Source organism: Rattus rattus, chromosome 6, assembly GCF_011064425.1.
Source record: "Rattus rattus isolate New Zealand chromosome 6, Rrattus_CSIRO_v1, whole genome shotgun sequence".
In the NCBI taxonomy this organism is placed as follows: domain Eukaryota; kingdom Metazoa; phylum Chordata; class Mammalia; order Rodentia; family Muridae; genus Rattus; species Rattus rattus.
The window spans coordinates 45,878,887-45,906,395 of NC_046159.1; the positions used below are offsets into that span (position 1 = coordinate 45,878,887).

The following is a 27,509-nucleotide window of genomic DNA, read 5'->3' on the forward strand; positions in this document are numbered from 1 at the left end:
GATTTAAATTGTTCAGTGACTAAGCTAGGCACAGGGAAGACTTTCCTCTAAAGAGGAAAATGTCGACTAGCAAAGAATCTCAATGGCAGGTCATGCGCACAGTCCTGAGTTTGATCACCGAAGTAAGAGAAAAACTACCCAGGCCACACATTCATTGGTGGGGACACTGGAAAGAAGGAAGGAAGGGTTTTTGCTGGTGAGGCAACTTGTAAAGCCCGTTTAGAAATTCCCAAAGTCAGCCCTGAGGTGCCTGTTAGAGTCCGAGCTGCCCATGTAGGTTCAAGTTGTTACTGCATAGGAACCCAGTTCTATGGAAGTGTAGTCTAGAAGTGTGTGTATGCATGTGTGGAGGGGCTGTGGGAGGTGCATGACTGTGTGTGTGTGTATGTGTGCATATGCATGCGTGTGTGTGTGTCTTTGAAGAGTAGTACCATTCACAGCAGCATGATCTTTAAACACCATTTGTTCATTAAGACTCATATTTTTTCTTAACTGCCATAATGCCTACATTTGAGAATAGTCGCCTTCTCTTCCTTGAGCCCTGGAGCAGATCATAAATTTGAAATAAATTAAGACACACAGAAGTTTCTTGAATTTTTTTTTTTTTTTATCCAGCCTAAGCGAGGGCTTGGAACCCTTTCCTCTCCCACCATGTAGTCTATCATGACCTCTTGGCTCAGTGGAATCAAAGTTTTAATTAGTTTGAAAACAGAGGTGTGATATTTTATAAAAATGGAATCGGTGCCCTCTGTATTTAATTAAATGATCCCTATAAAAGCCGGATCTTATCCAGGGGCACAATTTATAGTGGTTCAGTTTTAAAACTGCATTAGCATTTTACACTTGGGTCATTTCCACGTGTCACAGAAAAAGAGGTGATTGTGGTAGGTGGAATCCCAAGAAACCCAATGGTTCCTCATAAAGAGATATTTTCTAAGGCTAAGAGGGTACAGCATGTCTCTTTGGTGTTACATTGGGTTGTGGAAGCTGCCTGGGTTTGGCTTTGAACTCTGTTTGCTCGCCTCATGTCTGTGTGGTAATACAGACTTAGGCTTGCTGTGCCACAGGGATGAAGGTCGGAGAATGGTGTTCAGGAGCTGGCTCTCACCTCCCACCTTCTGAAGCGGGGTCTCATTGCTCCCACAGCTATGTTCTGTACTCCAGGCAAGACATTCTCTGCGCTTTATCTCTCATCTGACCATAGGAGTCCTTGGACGACAGATGCACGGCACTACATCTGGCTTTGGGGTTTTTTAGCATGGGTGCTGGGGATTAAGCCTGTGTTGGGAGACTTGCACACCTAGCACTTTTACATGCTGAGCCATCTCTCTCTCACCCACTCTTGGCTTTTGAGATGACAGTATATGACAGTAATAGGCAGCGGTATTTCTTCTGACAGTCTTTGTGTTGGGGAAGCAATTGTCTTAAGTCTCTGGTACATCTGGTCTCCAGAGTCAAATCAAGCAGACTTGTATTCGTAAAATGCCATCTGCTGTGCACTCTTCTGGCCATCCTTGAAGTAGCTCCCAGGTGTTCATGTTTTATGCTCCCCACGAAATACTTCCGGTAGCATTCAGATAGCCAAGAGACAAATAACCCCAGCCAGTACTAGCTGATTGAGCGGATGACTGAAGATAGATGGGTTGTCAATGAACTTCTGTCCCAAATGGACTATCCACCAATTTCGTATTGTTTTCTGATCAACTATAGAAGTGACAGTCACAAGTACCTCTTTAGAAGAGCAGTAGCTTTATTCTGGCTTCCTTGGAGCCAGGAAGGAATCCTTCCCTGCTCTCAGCATAACTGTCTCTTGTCACAAAAGACCTTACACTAAAGGGCCTCTTTAAGGTCTCTTAGTGTCATGTCATATTTTCAGTGGTGCCATTTGCCTCAAGCGAGACTCGGTGATTGGATTTTCCCATAATTGCACCTCATTCCCCAGGGGGTTGGGGGTGAGAAACCCAACCAGAGCCTTAGGTGAATAACTTAGGCATTTAATTTATAATAAAGATAAACTTTGCAATCAGCATTTCTTGTTCCAAAACATTCCATTTACTTGGTTTTAGAGCTGCATAAAGTGTTTTAAAGGCAATCTGCTCAATTGGGCGAGTTAATGATATTTAATTTGACTGGGCCAAACGTCACTGGATGTGCGTGCGTCCCCTCCCTAATCGCAGCCATCGTCAGCACCGTTGTGTGTAATGTAGATGCCATGCTAATCCTGAGAATAAAGGTTGTCATTCTCGGTTGGCTGCCAGCACGCACAGAGTCATCACCTCACTAAGTCTCTCAGGGATGTGATTGCAAGATGACAGTGTAATAAGTGTTATGTGTGCGAGGTAATTCAAAACAAATTTGGCTGCAAAAATGGATCGTCTAGGATAGTAAACTCCTGCCTTGTCTCATCGTCTTTTAAAGGAATGTAATGATCCTGAAAATACCTTGTCAAGAAGCTTGTGTGGCAGAGGTCAAGTCCTCGGAAATTTATCTGTCACAGCCCCCACTTTCCGCCCCCGAGAATCCCAAGTTGAGGCTTGAAAAGATTTATGTGTATATTGTTAGCTAAGGAACACAGGATGGGCAGGAAGCTGGAAGGCTTTCAGCAAACAAATCTCTCAAGGCAACCTCACCAGGCGGGAGCTCGATGATGCGGTTTGTGGATTATTTTCTCCTGGGAAAGGGACCATTGTGGTATAGACTGACCTTGGCACTGGTGTCTTAGTACACTTTTTTAAGCGTCAGCATGTTACACTGTCATGTATATTATCTTAAACTTCATAATAAGGCAAAAAAAGCATTGTATTGTAATCAACCCTGCATCCAATGTGGAAATAGACCCCAAACTCAGCTGGAAGACAACCTCTGGCCTGACCCCACGCTTCTGTGTCTGGGTACCTAATCCCTAGCTGGAAGTCACCGAGCATTTTCAGGAGTGAATTTGAACTGTGTTTGGTGAGAAACCACATGGTGCCTGGCTACCAAATCCTTACACGCATGTGTCAGAAGGCCCTTTCAGTGAAAGCCAGCCATAAGCATGTGTCATGCCATTCTCATGTGTCATGGGAAGACAAGCATTTCTGAGACACAGTTCTGGAGACCCCCACCCTCACCCCACATGCTTTTCGTCATTGAGTCCATGAAGACATGGGACAGTCTAAGCTTAGCCCGGTCTGCACAGGTGCCTCATGTATCCCTTTATGGGCACCATGTAAATGGTTCTCCCACAGGTTTGTGGGATTTATGTAAGTAAAGGTTCCACACCACCCATCATTCAGTAGAACTGAGCTGATGAAGATGCGAGCCCCTGTTTCTACAAATCCTTTTTATATCGTTAGAAGAAAATTCCAAGGAAGCATTGGAAAATTGCATGTGTCTACTTGTGCAATACGTCTGTGCATATTTACAACTGCTACGTTGTTTTTGACTATGGAAATTTAAAATCCAAATCCAATAACTTAAAATCTAGGGACAATTACCAGAGGGGTAATTGTCCCATTTTTCCTCTCCACCATGGTGCATAGATTAGGTTGACCTCACTGCTTAGTTCTCCACATGCTCCCTAGATGCCACCACATGCAGAATGGTTTGTGCAGAATCCAAGAAGGGCTATCCCTATTTTACAGCTTCCTTAAAAAGTAGACCAACCTCAATCTTCCCAGCAGATTCCTCCTCTCATCCTCAGGCCTGTCCATCATTAAACAGTAGGTACCAAAGCACAGTGGTGGTCTAAGGCCAGTCAGTCAGAACCACAGCACAGATCTCCCTGTGATGGCAAGATCTCTGATCTGATAGGAAGGGAGATCAGTGTGAATAAGGGCTGGCCAGTCTGTCTACTGCATTAGTCCTAAGATCCAAGTGTGTGTGTGTGTGTGTGTGTGTGTGTGTGTGTGTGTGTGCGCGCGCGCACGCGCGCACGTGCATGCATGCACACACGCATGTGCATAAACATGTGTGTAAAGACCTTCCTGTGAAGTATTTCTTCTAAATACAACTAGGAGGTTACTGCCGTCTAAGTCCCCCCTCCTGTCTGCTCCACTTAGCTGTGAATTTCTTTTCCCTCTATAACTTTGTTCTTTTATAAACTATAACACTACTGTGTTAAGCCAAAGAAAACCCCATGTTCACTCCCTCTGGCAAATGGTCTGATGTTTATATGTAGCGATACACTGCACAGACTTATATAATGTGAAGATCCCATTCAAAATTAGTGTGTATTGGGGTAATATCCCAGAGGGGTGTACTGTAGCCAGGAGAGGATATCAGCTGTCTTGTTATGTCACTTTCTGGCGTATTCCCTTCAGACAGGGTCTCTTGGGGTTTTATCTTGTGTTCGCTGCATGGAATTAGTATTGTCAGTACCATTGGGAAAGCCTTGGACCCTGAGTCTTAACTCAGCCAGGCAATGCCCATGGTTTCACATGTGGCATGCTGGGGACTAGAGCAGAAAGAGGAGGGAGAGAGATAAACAGAGCGTTATCCTTTCAGGTCTCTAGAATGGTGAGTTGACAGTAGGCATTTGGTTAAGACAGACACCAGGCTATAGGAGTAGCAACATGCTATACAAAATGAAAAATGAAAACTAGCTATTTTTTACCCAGACCTTAGCCATTGGAACTCTCTCCACTTAGAGTGTATCTATCTATGCTATTTGCTTGGTATTTGCAGTGGGCTTTTTAAAGAAAAGGAAGACGACACAAACTGGGAAGACTACACACCATGAAAACAAAACAATGTAATTAATTTCTAGTTAGCTATCATTCCCTGATGAAGGCTTGGAGCCCGAGGCTGCTCTTTTCTTCCATGAGGAAGATTATCGAGTGATGAAATTGCATTAAAGACATTGTGGTTGGAGGCCGAGGCATCCTTACCCTGTGCTTTGCTATTTAATGCCAGACCTGTAGACCTCTACTCTAGCCTCTTTCCCCACCAGCTCCTCTCTGCAGAGAACTGAAAGTTCTCTGATTCTCCCAACATTCTCCTCCCATTTGGCTGTTTATACCCTCAAAACAGGCACAGATCTCTCCAGTTTCTGCTTCATGTTAATCTTCTCGTTCTAATTATGTGTCCACAGGTCAATGGCAAAGACTTATCCCGTGCAACTCATGACCAGGCTGTGGAAGCTTTCAAGACAGCCAAGGAGCCCATCGTGGTACAGGTGTTGAGGAGAACACCTCGAACCAAGATGTTCACGCCTGCCTCAGAGTCGCAGCTGGTAGACACAGGCACCCAAACCGACATCACCTTTGAGCACATCATGGCCCTGACAAAGATATCTTCTCCCAGCCCGCCCGTGCTGGATCCCTACCTGCTGCCTGAAGAGTGAGTATCCCAGGGCCATGACTTACTACCTTGCCACACACAGCAAAAAGACTCTGTCCGGGAAAGTTGCCTTCTTCCTTTCCATGGAGAGAAAGAAAGAAATGCATCTTATAATTTTCCTCCAAGTTGCCTGTGTTTAACTTTATTGTTTATAGAGGCAATAAATCGAATCCTGCTCAAAACTGCTCCGACATATTAATGGCTTTATTATAACCCTGGAGCAGAGTTATTCAAATTATATTCTAAGAACAAAATTACTTACAACTGTTGTAAAAGTTGTATCGGAGTAAAATTTAATCACTGCAAAGGGTAATTTGAAGGTTTTTTTTTTCTAGTTACCACTGGAGGGAATGATGACTGTTGTTTTAAATAGACAACAGAGTGAGCTGTTGAATGTTAGAAAGCGCCCTGGAGGTTATGCACTCGTCTTTCTTGGGTCTCATTTCAACCCCGCATCCATGCACTAAACCCAGGCTGACCCCATATAAATAATTACTGCTGTGTACCAATGGCATGACAGCTGCGATCAAACGCGAATTATGTCTTTCTACATAACTCTGCCTTCTGTGGAATCCGTTCAGAGACTTTACGTCACATGGACATGATGCCCAAACCATTTCTACTGCGGAGGCTGGGTCATTTTCCTTTACTACACCCTGTCTTAGTTTTTTCTATGCTGTGGTAAGACAAGGATGCAAGTCATCCCTGTCTCATGGAATTGCTGAATTAAATGAAATAACATGTGTCTAGTCATTGGGGACGCCTTCAGTTAAGTGGTGGCAGTTAATTCAGGAACAAGTCAAAAGTGAGAATCCTACCAACACCACTGGCTTAAAGATCCCTAGCTAAATCTAGCCTTTGCCCATGTAACAATGCAATCCGAAGGCACGGTGTCCAAGGTACCCCTGTCTTCCCCTATCTCAGCTCCATCTGGGTTCAGGTAATTGCCGGGATGCATTATTTCAAAGGAATTGTCTGCTCGTGCAGAGAAGCCTCTGAGCCGTACCTGTTGGATTTCTATTAGTCACCCAGAAGCTGGAGTACCCACACATCTCCTGCGGTTCTGTCAAATCCCGGACAAAGGCTTGCCTTTCATCTTGTGGGTTTAGTGGTTAGCTGTCATCTGCAACCGGGGCTAATTCCCCAGTTGACAGGAATGAAGTCTGGTGCAGCTGACAGCATGAAAAGGGAGAAGACAGGACCTTCATGTAACACTCACCATTCACACAGTACACCAGCCTGCAAAGAACTGTCACCCCCTTATTTGCCTATAGAGACAGGGTGCTGTAGACGGGGGTCCTGCTCACCCCTCCTTTATCTGTCTGTAGAGAGCGAGCATTGCGGAGTGAGGACCCTTATTTACCTATAGAGTAATAGAGTGGGTGTCCCATTATTTACCTATAGAGACTGGCCGCTGTATACTGAGGTTTTGTTCGGCCTAAGACAATGGCGGGAAAGCAGAGAGCTACGTGATCTCACCTCTTACCATGTCACTCTGCCGTGTCCCAGCTGACCCTGGGAAGCATCTGGTCCTTTCCCTAAGCATAGCCTTCAAACCAGTTACTTGACACTGCAGTCCAGAACTGCTTGTGTTATTGATGAGCCCTTTAGGGCCATGTGTGATTCTCAGATGGTAAGCTGTCAGAGTGACAGGCCTCTTAGACCAAACCCCTAATCTCCTCTTAAGTCTAGCTAACATGACATGGCTTATCCCCTGGAGGGAACGTGAGAAATGTCACAAAGTCCAGAGGTCACACAACAGCAAGACTGTGTGCGGAGGTTGTATTAGGTTGATGACTGAAAACCCAGAACTTACAGCAGGACCCTCAGGTCTAAAAGCCCCTTAAGTGCAGGCATATATATTTGCCTGATTGGTGTGGAAACAGGAGGACTGCCCTTCCACCCACGTCTGATCTGTGGTTTCAAAACTAAGTGGCTGTGAGGGACTGCTAGAGCCCTCTTCATTGCTGCCTGACCTGTAAAATTGTGGTGCTTTAGGTCCCTGGCCAAGTGCTGTTGGAGGCAGGAGCTTTTCATCAGCATCTGGTGTGCAATTCTAAGCTCCTCCAGAGCCACTGGCCAAATGTGTTTTAGTCCCCATTGCCCTTGTTCCTGGAGGTTCCATTAACATCATTTCCAGGAGACATCAAGCTCGAATTGTTTTACGTGCGCTGGGCTAAAAACGTGTATTTCTCGCTTTTCACCTAGGATGAGGACGTATGCACACCCAAGTACCTGTGAGCAGCGATGTCTGCAAGGACACGCATCACACACATCAGCAGGCTAAGCTGTGGAGACAAATACATTTCTCACTGGGGGATGAATGCAAAAAAAAAAAAAAAAGAAAAAATTGAAGGCTCTCTCTGTCAGGAAATGGCTTAGCAATTTCTATCATGGCACTTGAAACTGGTCTCAGAGACCAGCACACACCTGAGCTGGGCTCACACATGAGCTTTCGCCATCAAGATTAAAAGTAAACACTGAGACACAACAGTAGTGAACATGGACCCGTCTTCTGTCTAGAGACGAGCTGTATGAATTCATGATAAATCCGTGATGGGGAGCTAGGGAATGAACGCTGGAAACAAGGCTCACAACAGCAACATTCACCCTTTCCAGAGGAAGTTAGGCTTGGCCAGAAGAGTGGGTTCTTTGATTCGGGGTTTGGGGGAATGAGTTCCTAGTACCTTTGAGGATCTGATGGAGCCAACAAGACTCTCCCCAAAAATAACCTTCCTGTCTGTATGAGCTTCTATATGGCTTCCCATTAGCAGACAGCAGCACCGGAGTGGAGGTGTTAAGAGCCATCCATATCCAAAGGAAAAGAGATCTGTACGGACAGTGCCTGGGAATAGAAAACAGATGATTATGCAAGAATCAGGGCTTTGATAACCTTCGTCCTCTCTGCAGGCACCCGTCATCCCATGAATACTATGATCCGAATGACTACATGGGGGACATCCACCAGGACATGGACAGGGAAGAGCTGGAGCTGGAGGTAGGAACCACAACTTGTTCTTGTTGTTGTTGTTGTTGTTGTCGTCATCGTCCTCTCCTCCTCCTCCTCCTCCTCCTCCTCTTCTTCCTCCTCTTCCTCCTCCTCCTCCTCCTTCTTCTTTGGGAGTCTCCATTGGGCTCACAAATGTTAATGGATGATGATGAAATTATCAAAATCTATACCTCCTTTAGTAATCCACACGACCACCACCCTTTGAAAGGCAGGGTTCAGCTTTTTCCTCCTTACCTTAATTCAAGACATAGTCTAACAGTCAGGTCCTCAAAGCAAACTGTCAAAGGAGGCCCTAGGCACTGGGAAGGTGGCTCAATAGTAAAGTGTTTGCTGTATGAGTCCTGGAGTTGGAATCCCCAGCACCCACATAAAGGCCAGGTATGGTAACTTGTGTTTATAATCCCAGAACTTGCAAGAGTGGGGCGTGTAGATTGTGAAGGCTCACTCGCCAGGCAGCTTAGCTGGATCAGAGAGCTCTGGGTTCAGGAAAGAGACCTTCTCTCAAAATATAAAGTGAAAATAACAGAAGATGCATATGATATATATGACCCTATACATACATGCACAGGCAAGTACACACACACATCCCTACAAGCACACATCGAACGTACTGTACCTTACCTTGCTATTGCTCACATGATTACTTTTTAGATATCTTTTATGTTTGAGATTATAATATACTCTCATCATCTTCCCTTCCCTACTTCTCCTTGCTCTCTTTCACGTGGCCTCTTTTTTCATTAGTTGTGGTTGTGTGTATTCCTGAATAACACCTGCTTGATCTGCATACTGTTACTGGTAGGTGTAACCCATATAGGCTGACTCTTGGTTCCGGAATAATCTATCCTTGTGCTCTTCCCTGTGGAAGGCTATTTCTCCCGCTCTCCACATCCCTTAATTGCCTGTGTAGCTCTCCGTGGGGCTGAGGTCTCCATCCACTTTAGCGTACATCTATTGCTGTCCTTGTTCAGTTCATTGCTTGTCAGTCATGTTGGTGAGACGTTATGGGAGTTTTGGCTAGTTCGTATGTTCTGATTGATGGGAAGGCCTAGTCCATTGTGGGTGGTACCATACTAGGGCTAGTGGTTCTGGGTTCTATAAGAAAGCAAGCTGAGCAAGCCATGGGAAGCCAGCCAGTAACAGCACCCAGCCAAGGCCTCTGCATCAGCTCCTGCCTCCAGCTTCCTGCCCTGCTTGAGTTCTGTTTTGGCTTCCTTCAGTGATAGCCTACAGTGCAGAATTATAACCCTTTTCTTCCCAACTTGCTTTTCTGTCATGGTGGTTTTTTGCAGCAATAAAAAAATCTTAATTAAGATAATGGCTATAACTTCTGAAATTGTTAGGAAACTGGGTCTGATAGCAAACTCTCTATTCCCCTGGCTCTTATAATCTTTTCATCCCTTTCCCCACAATAAGACTTTAGCTTCAGTGCAGGAGTTGTATTGTAAATGGATCTACTAGGACTCAGCTATACAACTCTGCATTTCGATTGGTTATGATTTTCTGTCATGGGCTGTCTGTTGCAAAGAGAAGTTTCCTTGATTAGGAATGAGGACTACGCTTGTCTGTGGGCATAAGAACTAATGTTTAGAATATAGTTAGGGATTATGTTGGTTGAGTAGCATAGCAGTTGTGGGTTCTCCTCCAGGACCCATGACTCCATTAGCACTGAGTAATTTGCTAGGTTTCCAGTGCCCAGCATATTTTTCCTCTTGTTGAATGAGTATGAAATCCAATTAGAGAGGTATTGGTTACAGCCAAGGTATGCTTGCCACTACTGCACCCGGAGCTTATCAGGTTATAGGGCCACGATTGTTGTTGGATCACCACTTTTTACTCAAGGACAGTACTCAACAATAGGGTGATAAGTAGGGTGACTGAATGTAGCCCACCCCCAACAAAAAGGAGCTGCCCCCAAAAGCTCCTTCTTTACGTATCCTAAATGCTTGTCTTAGTTAGGGTTTCCATTGCTGTGAAAAGACACTAAACTAAGGAAACTCTTATAAAAGACAATATTTAATTGAGGCTGGCTTACAGAACCCCATTATTCAGGGTATGATATAAGGACTAGCAGCCCTGCATCCTCTTGGTTTTAAAGAGCCCTGGTCCCCAAAACTACAATAGAGCCACAAGTTCACAAGGTCCCCAAATGTCTCAGTCCATAGTCGAGTCAAAGGCTGTGATCTAGAGGCCATGGTTCAGGTAACCAAGTCTAAGCATCAATATCCTCTTGTTCTCATGAGTCACACCAGCAAGGTGTGGGTTCTGGTATGTCATTCCGTGTGGCACCAGCATATACTGCCAAGTCACTGATGCCGTCCATATTGTCCTACACAATTATCACAAGCTAGAAATAGATGAGCCCATCCCCAAGACATGTGACAGGGCAAAGAGACTCCCCACCCCACCCCCAAAAAAGGCAGAGATTAATAATCCACATCATTGGAATACTCAGAGTACTAGTATGCATATATTTCTTACTGTCTGCTTTCTTTAATTATTATTAATGTGTATGTATGTGTGAGAGAGAGGAGGAGGGAGAGGGAGAGACAGAGAAAGAGAGAGGATGCGCATGTACCACTCCATACATGTAGATACAGAAAACAACTCCATGGAATAACTTCTCTCCTTCCACCTTTATGTGGGGGATCCAATTCCAGTCAATAGACCTGCACAGTAAGCGCCTTTACCAGCTATGCAGTCTGGCTAGTACTCCAAGTCCAACAATTGTGTTATTTTGATGCTAGGAGAGTTTTCAATCATACTCATATAGAAATCCATTCTCCGTTTCTTCCTGAGTGTCTTGTTACATTTAGTCTACCGTTTGCCACTTAGAAATACACCATAAGGAAGTCATCATCCTGCTCACCTGAAGGAGTCTCTAGACAGGTGGTTCTCAACCTTCCTAAAGCTGTGACCCTTTAGTACAGTTCCTCTTTGTAGTGACCACCAACCATAAAACTATTCTCACTGCTATTTCATAACTGCAATTTTGCTACAGTTATGAATTGTAATGTCAATTTTCTTATAGATAGAGGCTTGCTAAAGGGGTTGAGGCCCACAGGATGATAACTACTGCTGTTGACCATCAGGACCCTTGGACATTAACTTAGCATTTCACTGAAGGGGCTAGCAGATGGACACATCCATCTGTGGTTCTTTTGAGTGGTGGTGACCACTAGGTCCTACAGGTGAGAAGGCTTCTTCTTCCTGTGCTCTTTTGGTCATGACGGGTTCCTCAGTTAAGCACTGACTCATGTAGTGCACCTTTTGCTTTTAGAGAATCACCTGCCCTACTTCATGGAGTATAATGACAGAGAAAGGAAAACCACTGGGCTGGAGTTGGCTAGAGAGTCTGTGTGTTAGAGGCTTGGTCTCTAGAAAAACCATGTGGAGAACTAGGCAAACCTTTAAGGGGATGGGCCTGGTGGGTAGTAATTCAGTCATGGGAGCTTTTCCTTTACAGGGATTAAAGACAGGCACAGGGGATGCATCTGCTCTAATGAGAGAGGATTGCTACAAAGTAAAGCAACCCTCTACACTTAGTCTCTTACTACCTAGTCAAGCATGTGTTCTCTCTCTCTCTAACGGGTATCTACCATGGTACCCTCTGCTATGCTGTGATGGAACCAGGCAGATGCCTGAAGCATGCTTTTGTACCTCCCAAATCATAAGCTACAAGAAAAAAGAAAAAAGACCTGTGTTCTGTATAAAGTCCTAGGCCCAGGTGTTCTCTTATTGAGCATAATTGCACTGATGGAAACAGTCTCACTGAGGTTCACTATAGGGAGTCTCTGTTAGGGAACAGTGGCTGTACCTCTAGTCCATGGCTGGGTTACGTCAGTAGAAGGGTATCAAGATAAGTTTACTTGTCAGCTTGAGAGGGTCAACAAAGCCCCTGCAAAGATCTGAGTTTACTACAGCAGATCTAGTCTTCAGAAAGACACACACTCACTGTCCCTGCTCCTCCCAGGGGTTCTTAGACCTGCTGGCAGTGTCTTTGCTAGGTCCCCACCTGTCTTGTTGCAGATGTTGGATCTGATTTCCGAAGGATCAGGTTTGTCTTCAAGTAGAAGGCCCATTCTCAGTGTAATGCTTATCACCCATGTTGAATGAGATAAAAGAGCAACCGATCCATGCCTATTATGTGTGAGGAAAATATATACAAGTGTGTTGGGATGTTATCAAAGCCAATGCAGAGGGGAAAACAGATGTTCTTCCTTTTAAAGTACACAAAATGATCATATTTAGGTAAGTGTCAAATCCCTGTTATTGTGAAATTGCCTAGCGTTAAAGGGCTTATTCCCAAGTATACCCCAGGGTAGAGCAGCTGAATAATTATCCCTGAATTTTCAGGTACTGAACACCTGCTCCAGGTCTTCCTGCAGGCAATTAAAAAAGAAAATAGATGTCTGATGAAGTTTTTTTTTCCCCTGCACTCTATTGTTTTAATTTCCCCTGTGATTCTGCAGTAGCATCCTATCCAGCCTATGAGCTGCTGTCACCTGCATTGTTTTGATGATGTCCTTATAAGACCAGAAAGAAAAGGCCAGCTACAATTTTAATGGGGAGGGGAGGATCCTGAAGTGATTCTGATTCTCAGAATAACAGGAATAGACCAGATGGGAATTGGGATGATTCTGGAAATACCGTAGGAGACTGTAATCTATCTAGAAATTTCTCACTAAAGCTCTGAGGCAAAAAGGGGGTGCTCATTTCAGGAAACCAGCATTGTTCTGACTTGGGTTGAGTCAACCTCCTCTTAACTTCCCCAGTATCACAAGAATCTTCAAGATTCTTTCTTTTTATGTATGGCCATGTGTGTATGACCATCTAAAAACAGGGCCTTGGCATATCAGAGTTCGGTCTTGCCTAGCATCACATCTCTGAGAAATGTTTACTGAATTGTACTATAGGCCAAGAGCACAAATGTCTGCCTCTTGTCTGATGACCCCAGTGGAGTAGAAGCCCCACTCAAGAGTGGACTCTTCTGTTGTGCATGCCCAAATAGTGTCTGGAAGAGTCTAAGACCAATACTTTGGCACCTAAATATTTGTTAAAGGAGGAATAAATATTTTGGTATAAGGTCTCAAGTAAAACAATCATCTTTTAGACACATTCCTACATAAATACATATAGGAACAGTTTAGAAACCTGACAACCATCTTGGATCAGTAAAATAAGGAATTATGAAGAAGTGATTGGGCTTCTTGGAGGGGAATAAACCACTCAAATTAGGTTCAGGGTTTCTTCCAATTTAATTTGCTAAGGCTGAAACAAAGACCTTGAGTCATGAAGGTGGTGTGTCCCCCTTAATACTGCTAATTGGAATACCATGTAAGTTTCATCTGAAATGTCAGACTCAGCTACTCATTTTTATCAAATAGTCCATCTAGACCAATAAGCAATGGGACACCAGGGATGGGGATGGTGTAATCCAGCTAATGCTGATGCATTATTCATCCCCATCTGATTAATGGTCGTCTTTGAAATCCTATCTCCATCATCACAACAGCTGTGTATTGACAGCCTCTATGCCTTCAAATATGAGCTCCACATGGCTAGGCTTCCTTCCTCAGAAGCAGAAATAAATGTTGAAAACTGACCAATTCCCCAGGAACTTTGAACAATCTCTATCCTTCCCAAGTCTCATTTAAGAAAGGTGAAGTGGCTGAAAAGTCTGATCAAGGGAAGTTGGGACCTGTTTATTGGAAACCAAACCAAGCTTATTTTTCATTAGATATTCTTTTTCTTGCCTTACAATCTCGAGCTCATTCAGTTTTGTTGAGAACATACCATTCCTCATAGTAAGGCTGGATGCTGCTGATATTGTATAATTCATTATTTAGCTATGAATGCCCTCCTGTCATCGTCAAGTCAAGTTAAAAACATGGATCAATGCAGATCCAAAGACAGTGGGAAATTAATACTGGTGAGAAAGTAACACTTCCTGTTCTCAAGATCATCAAAAACCTGCTAAGGTCACTCTGGCTTAGCCACAGCCTTTTACCATGAGTTTCTAAGAATTTCTAGATAAACATGAGAAATGTATAGCCCAATGCCAAGCATATTCCTAACCCCCAGAGCCCCTGTTTATTGTTTTCCAAGTACTTTGCTGACATCAGTTCATCCCTTACTACAAATCCCTTCAGAACAAGATGTAAAACTGCTCCCACTGTGCCCACACTTGAACAAGAATGATGCTACCTTTCTTGTACTTAAAGGTCAACCAGGTTGTGACATTTGTTTCATAGGCAACTGCAGTGGTCGCAGAAGAGAGAACTTTGACATGAAGGCAAGTGTTTCCAGTTAGAACAGGTGCCTCCCTGCTGTCTCCTTCTGATGATCCGTGTCTCATGCTAGAGCAAGGTGGACCACACATCCATGTCCAGAATGGAGTCTAACCTTTATAGCTTCTTTATAGTGAGGGCTCCACTCAAGAACTTTGAGATGTCCAGGCATTTCAGGGAAGAAATGGCCAACCCCAACTTGGAAAGCCAAGTTAATCACAACACATCAAGTGTTTGAGTACACTGTCGTGAGTGGTCATGGTTTAATTGCCAGGGACACTGATGAAAATACCGTAACATGTTTCAGGGTATTTTCTGAAGATATGCATGTGTACTCACATGTAGAGACCAGAGGTCAGCTTCCAGTGTTTTCTTTTATTTGCTGCCACCTTAATTTTTGAGGATGTCGCTCTGCCAGGTAGACTAGCTAGCCAGCAAGCTTCCAGGTCCCCCTGTTTCTGCCACCCCAGTGCTATGGTTAAAAACACACATACAGCTTGCATGTGTGTATTCTAAATATGAACTCAAGTCCTTGTGCTTGCATAGCAAGTGCCTTACCCACTGAGCCATCTCATTGATACTTTCAAGATATTTTCTATTTTAACTTGCAATTTTGTACTAAAAATTTCCCCCTGGCTATAAAAAGTTTAGAATACAAATATATATGGGCAAGAAAAAGCAAACCACATTAGCCATAAGATGAACTAAAATCTTTTAGCTTAATACTTCTACAATTTGTCAAGGAAAACAATGGCCCTAAGGTAGAAAGATGCTTATCAAGATAGGATTTGCCAAAATCGTATGCTAAAGACCTGATATTAGGTATTGACATGTTTGGTAGCCAGATAGATAAGTCTAATCCTTTTCTGTGTAGGAGAGGACCATTTCTTATGAGTCCTTTTTTCCTACCCAGAAACCCCTAATACATTACATAGTTCCTTTCTATGATATGATTTCCAAACATCTTCCTGGTCTCATATGCCACTCAGAGCATGTGTCACTGAGTCATGCCTGGCTGCCTTGCTGTAGGTCTGTGGCTGACTGATGCAGGAGTATTTAACTCACCCTGCCCGACACCACCTTCAGTTAAACAGATGTGCCCTTGGTTATCCGGACAATGCCATAAAACTTTCTGCACACCTCCTTCAACTCCTGTGAGTCCTTCAGTGTTACCATGAGCACACTTCCAGGAGGTCTGGCATGAAACACAGTAGGACCACAGCATCTTCACTAATTTCGTTAAGAGCCTGTCATCTTGAAAGTCACACAGAGGAGAACCTAGCCCCTCCCTCACATCGAATCCTACTGGAGGTGGAATCACGATACTCTTTGTCTCTCTCCTTTGTCTTCCTCTAAGCTTTGCCTGTGATCTTGCTTTCTCTCCAACCCGTTCTTGAACCAAATGGGTCCTGTGAGTAAGAGCCCAAGGCTCAGTAGCAGCATTTGATCTGTACCAGTCTAGGAAGACCTGAGCCACTCATCATGAAGTCTCACTGATGTCAGACTGTCCACCCACGAATATCCAAGAAAGGGCCCCTTCAGCACAGTCTTGGTCAGAGCACGATCCCATGAGGACACCTGAGAGGTGTTTGAAGCAGAAGTGTGGTGTGCTGCTTGTATTTGGAGGGTGGAAACTAGTTATTCCAAAAGATCTGCAGATTACTCTCGTGATTAAATACAGTCCTGAAAAAAGCAGCCCGCAGACTCACGAGCAAGAAAGGAAATTTCCACCTAATGCAACTAGAGTATTAGAAATTAACAGTTTCACTTAATGAGAATTTACCATATTGTTAGAGCTATCATTAGGAAGTCACTGAATTAATTAGCGTATCAGTGATCAGAAAATAAACCAACAGCATCTTATTAAGGAGGGGCGCTCTGAACAAACAGCTTGTTGTAACCACTGGTTACTTGTGACCCAAACCTAATTATTAAATTGCCACTCACGGTGGGTCAGGCCCAGTGCTGTGAGCCTCATCTCCCAGTCCAACTTATGCTAGTGAGCAAATAAAGGCTTAGGCAAGTCAACAAGCCCATGGCGAAGCTTCTAGATAAAGGTGGACGAGGGATTTGCATACATGGCTGCATTCATAACTGTCTTACACACAACAGGTCAGTGCAGTGGCCACCTAAACCAAAGTCAAGCTCCTCACACTGGTCTAGGGACTGCCAACTGCTCTGGCCCAGTCCCGGGTGCGTATCCGCCTTCCTTCTTTCTCCCCATTTACAAAGCTTTGACACACTGGCCTGGGGCCTTTGTGCCCCTGTTTTTCTGCTTTGAAGGCATTGGTGCTGTTTATCTTTCATGAGGGAAGGCTTTCTCCACAAAGGCTGCTGTGCCCTTCTCACACCCTCTAGAGATGCCTATTGGAAGTGGCTCTAAGAGAGTAGCCTGAAAACGCCATCTCAGTGCCCTTCCCATCCTCCTGGTTACCCAGCAAAAACTGTAAAAATCAGACCAAAGAGCTGGGCGGAGAGCTTATTAGCAGGTGGCCCTTCAAACTCACCCCGCAACTTGCAGCTGCACCAAGCCTACATGAGTCACTGGCAGAGTGAGACAGCTTATACACCACTCGCAGAGAGCCAGAAGTATCTTCCCAGAACTCCCAAGACTTTCAAAGTTCCGACTTTATTTGGAAGTGCAGACTAATTGGCACAAACAGTAACACTGCCTGTCATCATGGGTCCCAGCATCGGGCTCAGTTTGCCATTTTATCTTATTTAATTTGCAGTAACAGTGGCTGAAACTGATTTTCAACTGTAAATATCGCAGCTGTTGTGGAAAGCATTAATTGCACACTATCACGTTACTCTCCTTTTCGGATCAATTTATGCGTAATCCGTTTGCAAGTTCTACGCCTGTGCATGTTAAGGGGGCACAGCGTGAGATGATCTAACCCGACATGCTAGAAACATTTGTACCAAAGTGGCTGGAACATTCAGGGTGTGGAAATATTATTGTTTGTGGCAGACATTGAAAGAATGCTTTTTAAAAGCCCTACCCCTGCGGTCCTGACGCTGACTGAAATATGGGTAATTTTTCTTGGGAGGGATCAATAAAATAACTATTTTCAAAATGACTTTATATTGACTGAGAGGTCAGAAATGCCCAGGGCATTGATCCCATGCCCATAATCACTTTTTGTTTGGTAAGTTAACTGGCTCTACACAGTCGAATGCAAAGAAATCCAGTTCATCATTTAAACCAAATATTTTCAAAGCATTTGACAGGCTCCCAGCTCCCCTTTCCTGCTGGAATCTCACAGAGAAGGTTTTCTTTGTGTAGGAAGTGGGCCTCTACAGGATGAACAGCCAGGACAAGCTGGGCCTCACCGTGTGCTACCGGACAGATGACGAAGACGACATTGGCATTTATATAAGTGAGGTACGAAAGCTGAGGTTTGAAAATTAACCTCTCAAAGCCAAAATGGTCAGGTTGTGTTCTCCTTTTCATTTGTTCAGAAACCCTAGACCTAGTTCCTCAAGAGGATCTTTGATAGATACAGAACGCGTGCCCCCTTCATTACACTCCATGGAGTTACATCTTTACAAAGGGGTTAAGTTCTAATGTCAGTACATAAGGCAAAATTACCCTTGGGAAGCCGCAAACCAACCATAAAATGGGGTTGTTTCCATGGTCTGCATGCTCAGCCCTGAGGGAAGAACAGCCTCACACTTCCCCAACTCAAGCGCATCGGGAGACAGAGAGACAGATATCGTTTAACATCTCTCTCCCTCTTCCCCACCATAGTATACACAGTTGAGTTTATATACATCAAACATAACTTACGTAGACTTATTGAAGTACATAGATGAAAGATGTAGCGATCTTTCTAGAAGAGGCGGAGTAGAGAAATTGACTTCACTATGAATACTTTCTTATGCATGCGCCATTCTTCCTTGTGATTGCAGAAAACCAATTTCCCAAAGAAATCAAATCTGTCTCTATGGGCTGAGCCAAGAACCATATCTGCTAAAGACTGCACAGTCAACTCATTGGCTAATCACCACCTACCAAGCTTTGCGTGTCACATCAGCATGTTTTAGGGCACCCCTGTTATCCTTAGTCCCACTTGCCCCAGTTATATACCTCACTTTTAAAGCTGTCTTCTAAAATTTGATAACAAGATTTGGTATGAAAACCATCGAGGTGGGGCTGCCAGGCAGCCACACCTACAGGTGCCCTCTCACCTAATCCGTGTCACTGACTTGCTTCTAGTTGCCCTGTGTCCAGCAAGAGTCGCCTTTGCTCTGAGCCCAGTCCTCTGCCACAATGCTGCCAAGCAGAGTTCTGGGAGTCCCGGGGAGGGGCTTAAAACAGATAGTTCATTTTGCCTTGTGCACGGTGCTAAGCCCTGTTTGCAAATCAGTTCAATACAGAAAGGCAAGGTCATGTATGATGATATGGTAGAGACAGCCTTTGGAAAGTGGCTGTGTTCGTGCTGAGGCTGTCTACCATGTGTTTCAGATTGACCCTAACAGCATTGCGGCCAAGGATGGACGGATCCGTGAAGGAGACCGCATCATCCAGGTAAGTACACTTCCCACTGGGGAACATCTTCAGCAAAGAAAGGAGTTCCAGGAATAGTTCCCAGGTTGGAAAAGCAGGAGGAGTTTAAGGACAGGAACCAGGAATTCAGCCAAGTAGTGAGACCAACCATGTTAGATTAGTGAGTGAGACTAATTAGTTACACACAGAGGGGGAAGTGAAGACAGACCAAGCTCTCCCAGATTTTGGACCAGATACCTCTGAGAAGTCTGAAATTTCATAATTCCACAGTTACCTGCCCTATGGACTCTGTTATAAGGGTAACATCTTTACCTTGAAACCTGTTGTTCCGTGTAAACAAAATAAGACTACTTACTTCTTTCTTCTAGCTATAATCATTTTGGGGGAGAGGTAGGGGGAGGTGTTCATGGATTCAGGTTGGTGCCAGACTCATTATGTAAAGGTGAACCTGAACTTCCAATCCCCCTGTCTCCACCTCTTGCACACCTGGCCTGATACGGTGATGTGGATGGAAGCCAGGGCTTCCTTCGTGCTAAGCAAGCCTCCTATCACTTGATGCCCGCCAGCTCTATGGCTTTTTGTAGGGCCTCAAAGCCTTGGCTTCATTCTGTCCCACGGGCTTCTCTTTCTACCTCTTCTCAGTTTCATCTTCATCTTTCTAATCTACCAGTGTGTTTTCCCCATTTCATAAGCCACCACGTCTAGATTTGGTTTCCTACCACACGACATTGTGTTTCTCCAGCCTTTAGCGAGAGCCTTGACAGCTGAGCTTCCTTAGGAAAGAGACCCAGACACCTGGGGGCCACAATCCTCGGCAAACTGTGTGTTGCTACAGTTTTCTGGAACCGGTATCACTGAAAACAGGGGCTGAAAGGACTAAACATGCCACCAGAGTCCCGCCTGGGTTGCAGACATACTCTTCCCTGTATCCACTGTGTAATCAGGTTGGATTATGACAACCAACAGTGTCTCTGGCTTTGCCACCCTTGGTTCTTTGACATAAAGTGGCAAAGTCGAGTGAAGGGCTCAATTTCCAAGTCAGCAGGACTGCTGTGGTGTCCCTAGAGGAATGTCAGCCCAGGAACAAAAATTTACAGAACTCAAAGTTGCTGAGACAGGCAGACAGATGTCCTGCCAGAGGGTTGTCCGTGTGAAGGTGAGAGCCGTTCCCACTTGACTCGCCATCTAGCCTGCTAACCTAGGCACACGTAGCCCACGTATACACAGCCGGTCCCATCTCTGCTGCCCACTCCCCACGGTCCATTCCCAGAAGGCACCCTGCTGCTTTTCTCTCCCATTGTAAACAGGAAGTGTCTGTTTTATATTTCCCATTAGTCTCCTGACCAAACACGATGTCAGATTCCAGGTCTCGGATGTGGCCCGAGCAGCAGGGGTTTTCTAGATCATATCCTGGAATCCATGTTATGAGTGTGAGTGGTGGCAACTGCAGTTCTGAAGCAAGAAGGGAAGCTTCTGCTCCATGCAGCCATGTCCCTTGCTACCTACACCTACCCTACCTACCTCTTATGCTTTCAGATTAATGGCATAGAAGTTCAGAACCGTGAAGAGGCCGTGGCTCTCCTAACCAGTGAGGAAAATAAGAACTTTTCACTGCTGATCGCACGGCCTGAGCTCCAGGTAAGTCAGTGTCCCACAGATTAAGTAGGTTAGATTTTTATAATCAAACCCAAGTCCCTAACCCTGCAGAACAATGTCAGAGTATTGCATCTGTGCTTAAAGGTGCATGCCACCTTGAACTTGAACTTGCTGTGACTTGGGATCCATTCAAAGGTTTAACCAACCGGACAGGTCCTACCCACGGCAGATTGACTAATAAAAGAATCATAGCAGGATTTACAGATGCCCCTTCCAGCCTGGATCTAAGTCCCATTTATTAGTACATTGAAGGGAAATGAATGTGAGTGGAATTGAGTCATTCAAACAGTAACTAACTGATTTAACCACTGAATCTGGATACAAAGCTAAGCAGGGGTGGGGGAGTAGCATTAGAAGCTTCCCCAGTGTGGTGTAGGGTTGGAGTTCCTTCAGTGTGAGGATGAAGTCCTTTCCAAGACAACGGGCTAACTGCTTTGGATGACTCCTGGAGAGAGCCCCACAATTCCTCTTTCCGATGTAATGTCTTTCTTGAAAGAAAGTTCCTTACTGTGGCAAAATACCTCTCCAAACAACTTCAGGGAGGAAGGGTTTATTCTGACTCGGTTTGAGGGTTCAGTCTAGCATGGCAGGAAGGCTAAGCAGGCTATGAAGCCACTATCTGCATGGTGTTCAGTCATGAAACAGAGAAATGAATCCAGTGCTCAACTTGGTTTCTCCTGTTTAATGACCACTACCCAAGTCAAGAGGCACTCCTCCCTCTTCAGCTAAACCTTTCCAGAAACACTCATTAGAGTGATTACCTTAGATGTGTAACTATGGTGATTCTAAATTCAAGTTGATAATGAAGACCCTCACGTGTGTATCAACTGTTTCTCCTAGCTGGATGAGGGCTGGATGGACGATGACAGGAACGACTTTCTGGATGATTTGCACATGGATATGCTCGAGGAACAGCATCACCAGGCCATGCAGTTCACAGCCAGTGTGCTGCAGCAGGTAAACCCTGGGGCAACTCCACGCCACCCCAACCAAGGAGAACGTGCACCTTCAAAGATGCTGAAGACCATCAGAAAACTCCTGCCTAAGCTTTTCTGTTTGAGCGTGAGGGCAATACAAGCAGATGGTTCCCTCCGCAAGCTCTTCCCTGGAGATGGCTACATAGTTAACAGTGAATTCCAAACTCAAAGCGATCAATCTCCCTAGTGCATACCACCTCTAAGGTTATAAAGCTCTTATGGCTTAAAAAAAACAAAAAGCTGAGACAATGTTGCTGCTCTGTTGATATTTACTAAGAAAATACAATGAAGTCATGCCTTTGAAAGTAAAGCAATTCTGTGATTAGCCTGAGCTGCTCACAGCCCTCCAGCTCCCTCCTACGCCACCACCAGAGTCCCAACTACTCATTTACTGAGTCTCTTAGGAGTACTTGACCATCCTCCCTATTTACAAGTTCCTTTACTATTTTGTTATTCTCTTCCCAATTTAAAGATTGAAAAAAATGAGGGTAAGGGTCCAGCCCAGACTCATTTTGATAGGGCTGGCTACTTCCAGGACCCTAGGTCCCTCAAATGCTGCAGGTCAGCCTTAGGAACTTAGATCTTAATCTACACTTCCTGTCCTATACAAAAAGATCACACTGGGTACCTCCTCCTCCTCCCAACCCCTTTCCCACCTTCCCTAACCCCTGTCCCAGACTTCTCATGAACCGGTTGTTCTTATCCCTTTCTCTGATATAGAAGAAGCATGAGGAAGACGGTGGAACCACAGACACAGCCACCATCTTATCCAACCAGCACGAGAAAGACAGTGGTGTGGGGCGAACGGATGAGAGCACCCGCAATGATGAGAGCTCGGAACAGGAGAATAACGGCGAAGATGCCACGGCATCCTCCAACCCGCTGGCGGGTCAGAGGAAGCTGACCTGTAGCCAGGACACCCTGGGCAGTGGCGACCTGCCTTTCAGCAACGAGTCCTTCATCTCTGCAGACTGTACGGATGTGGACTACCTGGGCATCCCAGAGGATGAGTGTGAGCGTTTTCGCGAGCTGTTGGAGCTCAAGTGCCAGGTACAGAGCACCAGCCCCTACAGCCTGTACTACCCCAACAGCCCGCTGGATGCTGCTGGCAAGGGTGATCCCGAGAGTGTGGACAAGGAGCTGGAGCTACTCAATGAGGAGTTGCGTAGCATCGAGCTGGAGTGCCTGAGCATCGTGCGCGCGCACAAGATGCAGCAGCTCAAGGAGCAGTACCGCGAGTCCTGGATGCTGCACCACAGTGGCTTCCGCAACTACAACACCAGCGTGGACGTGCGCCGCCATGAGCTCTCGGACATCACTGAGCTGCCGGAAAAGTCAGACAAGGATAGTTCAAGCGCCTACAACACTGGGGAGAGCTGCAGGAGTACCCCACTCACCCTGGAGATCTCTCCGGACAACTCCCTGCGGAGAGTGGCCGAGGGCAGTAGTGAAGGGGCCACAGCTAACATGGAAGCTTACAGGCCATCCCCCAAGAATCTGCTTGCCATCACTGAGGATCCCGAAGTAAGCACCCCAAACTACAACCCTGGCACCAAAGAGCTGGACCCCAGCCAGGCTTTGGAGATCAAAGAGCGCCGAGTTAGCGATGGCAGCAGGAGCCCTACCGCTAGCCCCAAGCTGGGCAGCGCCTACCTGCCGTCATACCATCACTCCCCATACAAACACGCTCACATCCCAGCTCACGCGCAACACTACCAGAGCTACATGCACCTGATCCAGCAGAAGTCAGCAGTGGAGTATGCACAGAGCCAGATGAGCCTGGTGAGCATGTGCAAGGACTTGAACTCTTCTAACTCAGCAGAACCCAGGATGGAATGGAAAGTGAAGATCCGCAGTGATGGGACGCGCTATATCACCAAGAGGCCGGTACGTGACCGGCTGCTGCGGGAGCGGGCGCTGAAGATCCGCGAGGAGCGCAGTGGCCTGACCACCGATGATGATGCCATGAGCGAGATGAAGATGGGGCGTTACTGGAGCAAGGAGGAGCGCAAGCAACATCTGGTGAAGGCCAAAGAGCAGAGGCGGAGGCGCGAGTTCATGATGCAGAGCAGGCTGGATTGTCTGAAGGAGCAGCAGGCCTCCGACGACAGGAAGGAGATGAACATCCTGGAACTGAGCCACAAAAAGATGATGAAGAAGAGGAACAAAAAGATCTTTGACAATTGGATGACTATCCAAGAACTCTTAACCCATGGCACAAAATCGCCAGATGGCACTAGGGTATACAATTCCTTCCTGTCGGTGACTACTGTATAACTCTCACTTGTGTACATACGAGAGACCACTACCGTTGGGGTAGACATCCCTGCCTCGTTCAATGCGGCAAGTTTTTGTATATATAAGCCCAGCCATCATGTTGATAGTTTAAATTTGCCACTCCTACAACTTTGGGTGTCCTGGCTCTGTTTTCAGTAAAGGGAAAACACACCCTTACTCTCTTAGAAGGCAATATTAACAAGCAGCTTTTTTTCAAATAGCAATGGTAATTTTTTACTTGTTAACCTTTTTCATAAAGTGTTTAAATTTCCAAAAGATCTTTTATTAAGCACACTTTCACAGAATAATTTGTTTAAACTATATTCATATTAAAAAAAAAAAAGGTTAAACACGCTTTTTTTCTGCCTAAAACACAAAATGCAACTGCCAGTATGTATTTTAATGGGACCCTATTTTGTAAGGTCACTTCACTGAATGTGTTTCATACAGGTCACCATTCATACAGCTTATATCAGTTGGGGTTTCAACGCAAACCCGCCAAAGTCTGGTTGGTGATCACACACACACACACACACACACACACAAACCAAACTAGCAGCATTTCTAGTCGGGATGTCCATTTTTAACATTTTTCTGGTTAAGGTTCCCAAGAAGAGTGTCAAGGTTTTAACAGAAAGCAAAATCTCCTGCAGCTTTGTGGACGCTAAAAGCATGTTTGCAAATATTGCCGCCCGTTGGAAGAATTTGCATGTACAGGGAAGTCGTGGATGGAGGCCGTTTGTGGAGTTTTAAGTGCTCATTGTTGTAGAACCTTGCTTTGTAGATTGGAAGGGACAGACTTAACCAAGCAAGTTCACAGGATCATGATTAGTTAACAAACATCAAGTAAAATGAAGTTAAAATAAATTATTATTTTCTACTTGACACGCTTTGACCTGGGTGTTTATTTTGCTGGGTTTATTCCCTGCCCCCTTCTTGGTTTGCGTCACCTGCTGTCTCTTAAGACTTTCAGACCATCAGATTCCATTCAGCCTAGAGACAGATGAAAAAGCAAGGGCTGACTGGTGGCAAAGCGGAGGGGATCAGATACACTACATCCTCACATCCTCCCGGGATTTTGGCAGCCTGCCTCCCAGGAAGCTCCAACCTAGCCTGATATCCTCCAAATAGGAAAGCTGAGCAAACGTCTCTGCCAGGGTTCTGTTTACGAGGAAAGTGCTTTGGTTACTCAAGCACTAAGCTGCCCATCCTAGCAGACATCTTGTCCAGCTTTCCATCTCTGAGATGTGTCTGTCTACCAGGCAATAGTTTTCTCAGCATTGAAGAGGTCGCTAAAGCAGCCAGGCTTGGAGACAGGTTCTCTTCCGGGCTACTGTGACTGTTGAGATCCTGACCAGAGGACTTGCTACCAGTGTTCCCTAATTATGATGTTTATACTGATTTCAGCTATAATGCCCACTGGAAAATGAAAACAAAGATAAGATTAGGAAGGGCATCATTTTTATTTGCCGTCACGCCAGCCATCTGGTTTACTCACTGATTTAATTGAAATTTTGATTGAAATGGCAAGAAGGTGTCCTAGGGATCAAAGACAACGATTCCTTCCCACAGACCCCATTGGAGCCCTTCCCACAGACCCCATTGGAGTCCTTCCCATAGACCCCATTGGAGCCCAAACCTCTCCTTTGGGGCTGGAATCTTAAGACTAATTACTAGTTACACATGTAATGAAATGATTTAATGAAAGTAAAACACTGAGAAAATGATTCATCACTAGTAAAATATCTGTTTGCTACCTCTTCTAGAACCAGGCATCGCTAAGATAATTGTATCTACTACATACATCCAGTCGGCTCTGCACAGTGAATCAAGGCTTGCAAAGTACACTGTTAGGATAGCCCCAATAGTCCCCAGGCTTAGTTTTCAACAGGGTACCATCCACAGCTCCCAAGTTGCTTTCCAGCCCCAGCCTTCTGCCCTCCTACCCTCTAGTAAATATTTCACAGAATGCAAACGTCTGTCTGTCTCATGAACTGCTAGGAAGTGCAGGCCAGCATACACGTGACCTTTATTTAGAAAGGAGCGCTACTCCCATTTCTCTCACTGACAGCAAGAGCTGCATGCACGGCACAGAAACAAAGAGAGTAGTTAGGATGCAACCTAAGTAATCCCAACATGTCAAAGACAAACAGGGACACTGCTCGCCTGGGCACTGCTCGCCTGGGTTCGTGCAATACCTCCACAGGTAGGGGCCAGCCTACACGCTAAGGAAAAAATACCTAAAAGTTGCTGTTCAAGATTCCCAACGACACGTCATGATCGGATGGCGCACTCTGCAGTTTCTCTAAGGTAACAACTCAACTAAAATATAAAAAGCAGGGTAGTGTCAATCAGGAGGAAATAGGAAGCAAGAAATACAAGGTAGCTCATTAAGAACCAAGTCAAATCCAGGACTCAGCGGCTGGCCCCAGGTCTCTTAGCAGCTCATACTCAGGGGATGGGTAGCGCGCATGCGCACAGTCAACTCCCACGCACTTCATCCTGCACTCCCAACTGAAAACTGCAAGCATTTCACTAATCGATGCCCCAGAGTGAGTCTAAGCCAGAAAACATGAATCTACCATTTCTTATGTGAGCAGTGCTCCCAAGGGCCTTGTGATATGTACTTTCTGAGCTAGTGGGCAAATCCAGGGATGTCTCAGGGTAAGAGTGAGAACTCTCCCCCACTTCCTTTGAGAAACCCTGGAGTCCATGTAAATAACACGTGCTGTTACCAAGATGTCTTTCTACTAGGCCCCTCGCCCTGCTTCTAGGGCACATTTGGGAATCTGAGAGAAGACATGGGGGTCTCTCTTCAGAGGGGAAAAAAGAGAAGTATGTCTATAACATGTAAATTGCATACAGTTTTGAAGGTGTTACATAGCCCTCTGTGCCAGTCATGGGCTTTTACTCACATAAGACGCCCGGGTTTGGATCAAAATATAAGCCCTATGGATTCATGTTTCTCTTTGTGGTTGAATCCTGCAGAGCTGTTTGAGCCCAATCCCTACTTTGAATATCAAGGATGGCATTTTCACTATGACAGCCACAGCCTTTGAGATCATTAAATTTCAGCTTAATCACTGGTCCCTAGCATCTTAGGGGCATTATGCTAATGGTTTTGCTCATAGCTACTTAACTTTAGGAAGTGTGAGTACATACAGGCTCTGCGTTCTCCACTGTCTGGATACCTCTGGTTTTAACTCTTTGTACGTCAGTCTTTATTGAGCATCCAGAGCTACACTATTCAATCCAGTAGCCGCTAGCCACAACCGGCTACTAAACAGTTAATGTGTGGTAAAGCCAAAGCAAGAGGCCCTGGGTGGTCTACCCAGTACAACCAAAAACAAAAATCAATGGATAAAATACGGTTAGTCCAAATGGAAATGGATTTCAAAACTATCATACCTTTCCAAAAATCATACAAAGTTTTACAAACATTTCTATTGGGAAAAAAATGCAGTAATTTC

The 27,509-nt window shown here is 45.2% G+C and overlaps 1 protein-coding gene across 1 annotated transcript in view; it reads left to right on the forward strand.

Annotated features, from left to right (window-relative positions):
• Positions 1-24,924, forward strand: part of LOC116903459 (E3 ubiquitin-protein ligase PDZRN3) — a 47,364-nt gene extending 22,440 nt beyond the window's left edge. Inside the window, exons 2-8 of the mRNA XM_032906013.1 lie at positions 5,072-5,319; positions 8,230-8,317; positions 17,906-18,004; positions 19,088-19,150; positions 20,666-20,767; positions 21,626-21,742; positions 22,483-24,924. Of these exons, the coding sequence (XP_032761904.1) occupies positions 5,072-5,319; positions 8,230-8,317; positions 17,906-18,004; positions 19,088-19,150; positions 20,666-20,767; positions 21,626-21,742; positions 22,483-24,039 (2,274 nt within the window). The 3' untranslated portion in view covers positions 24,040-24,924. The remainder of the gene's footprint in view (positions 1-5,071; positions 5,320-8,229; positions 8,318-17,905; positions 18,005-19,087; positions 19,151-20,665; positions 20,768-21,625; positions 21,743-22,482) is intronic.
• Positions 24,925-27,509: the final 2,585 nt, after the last annotated feature.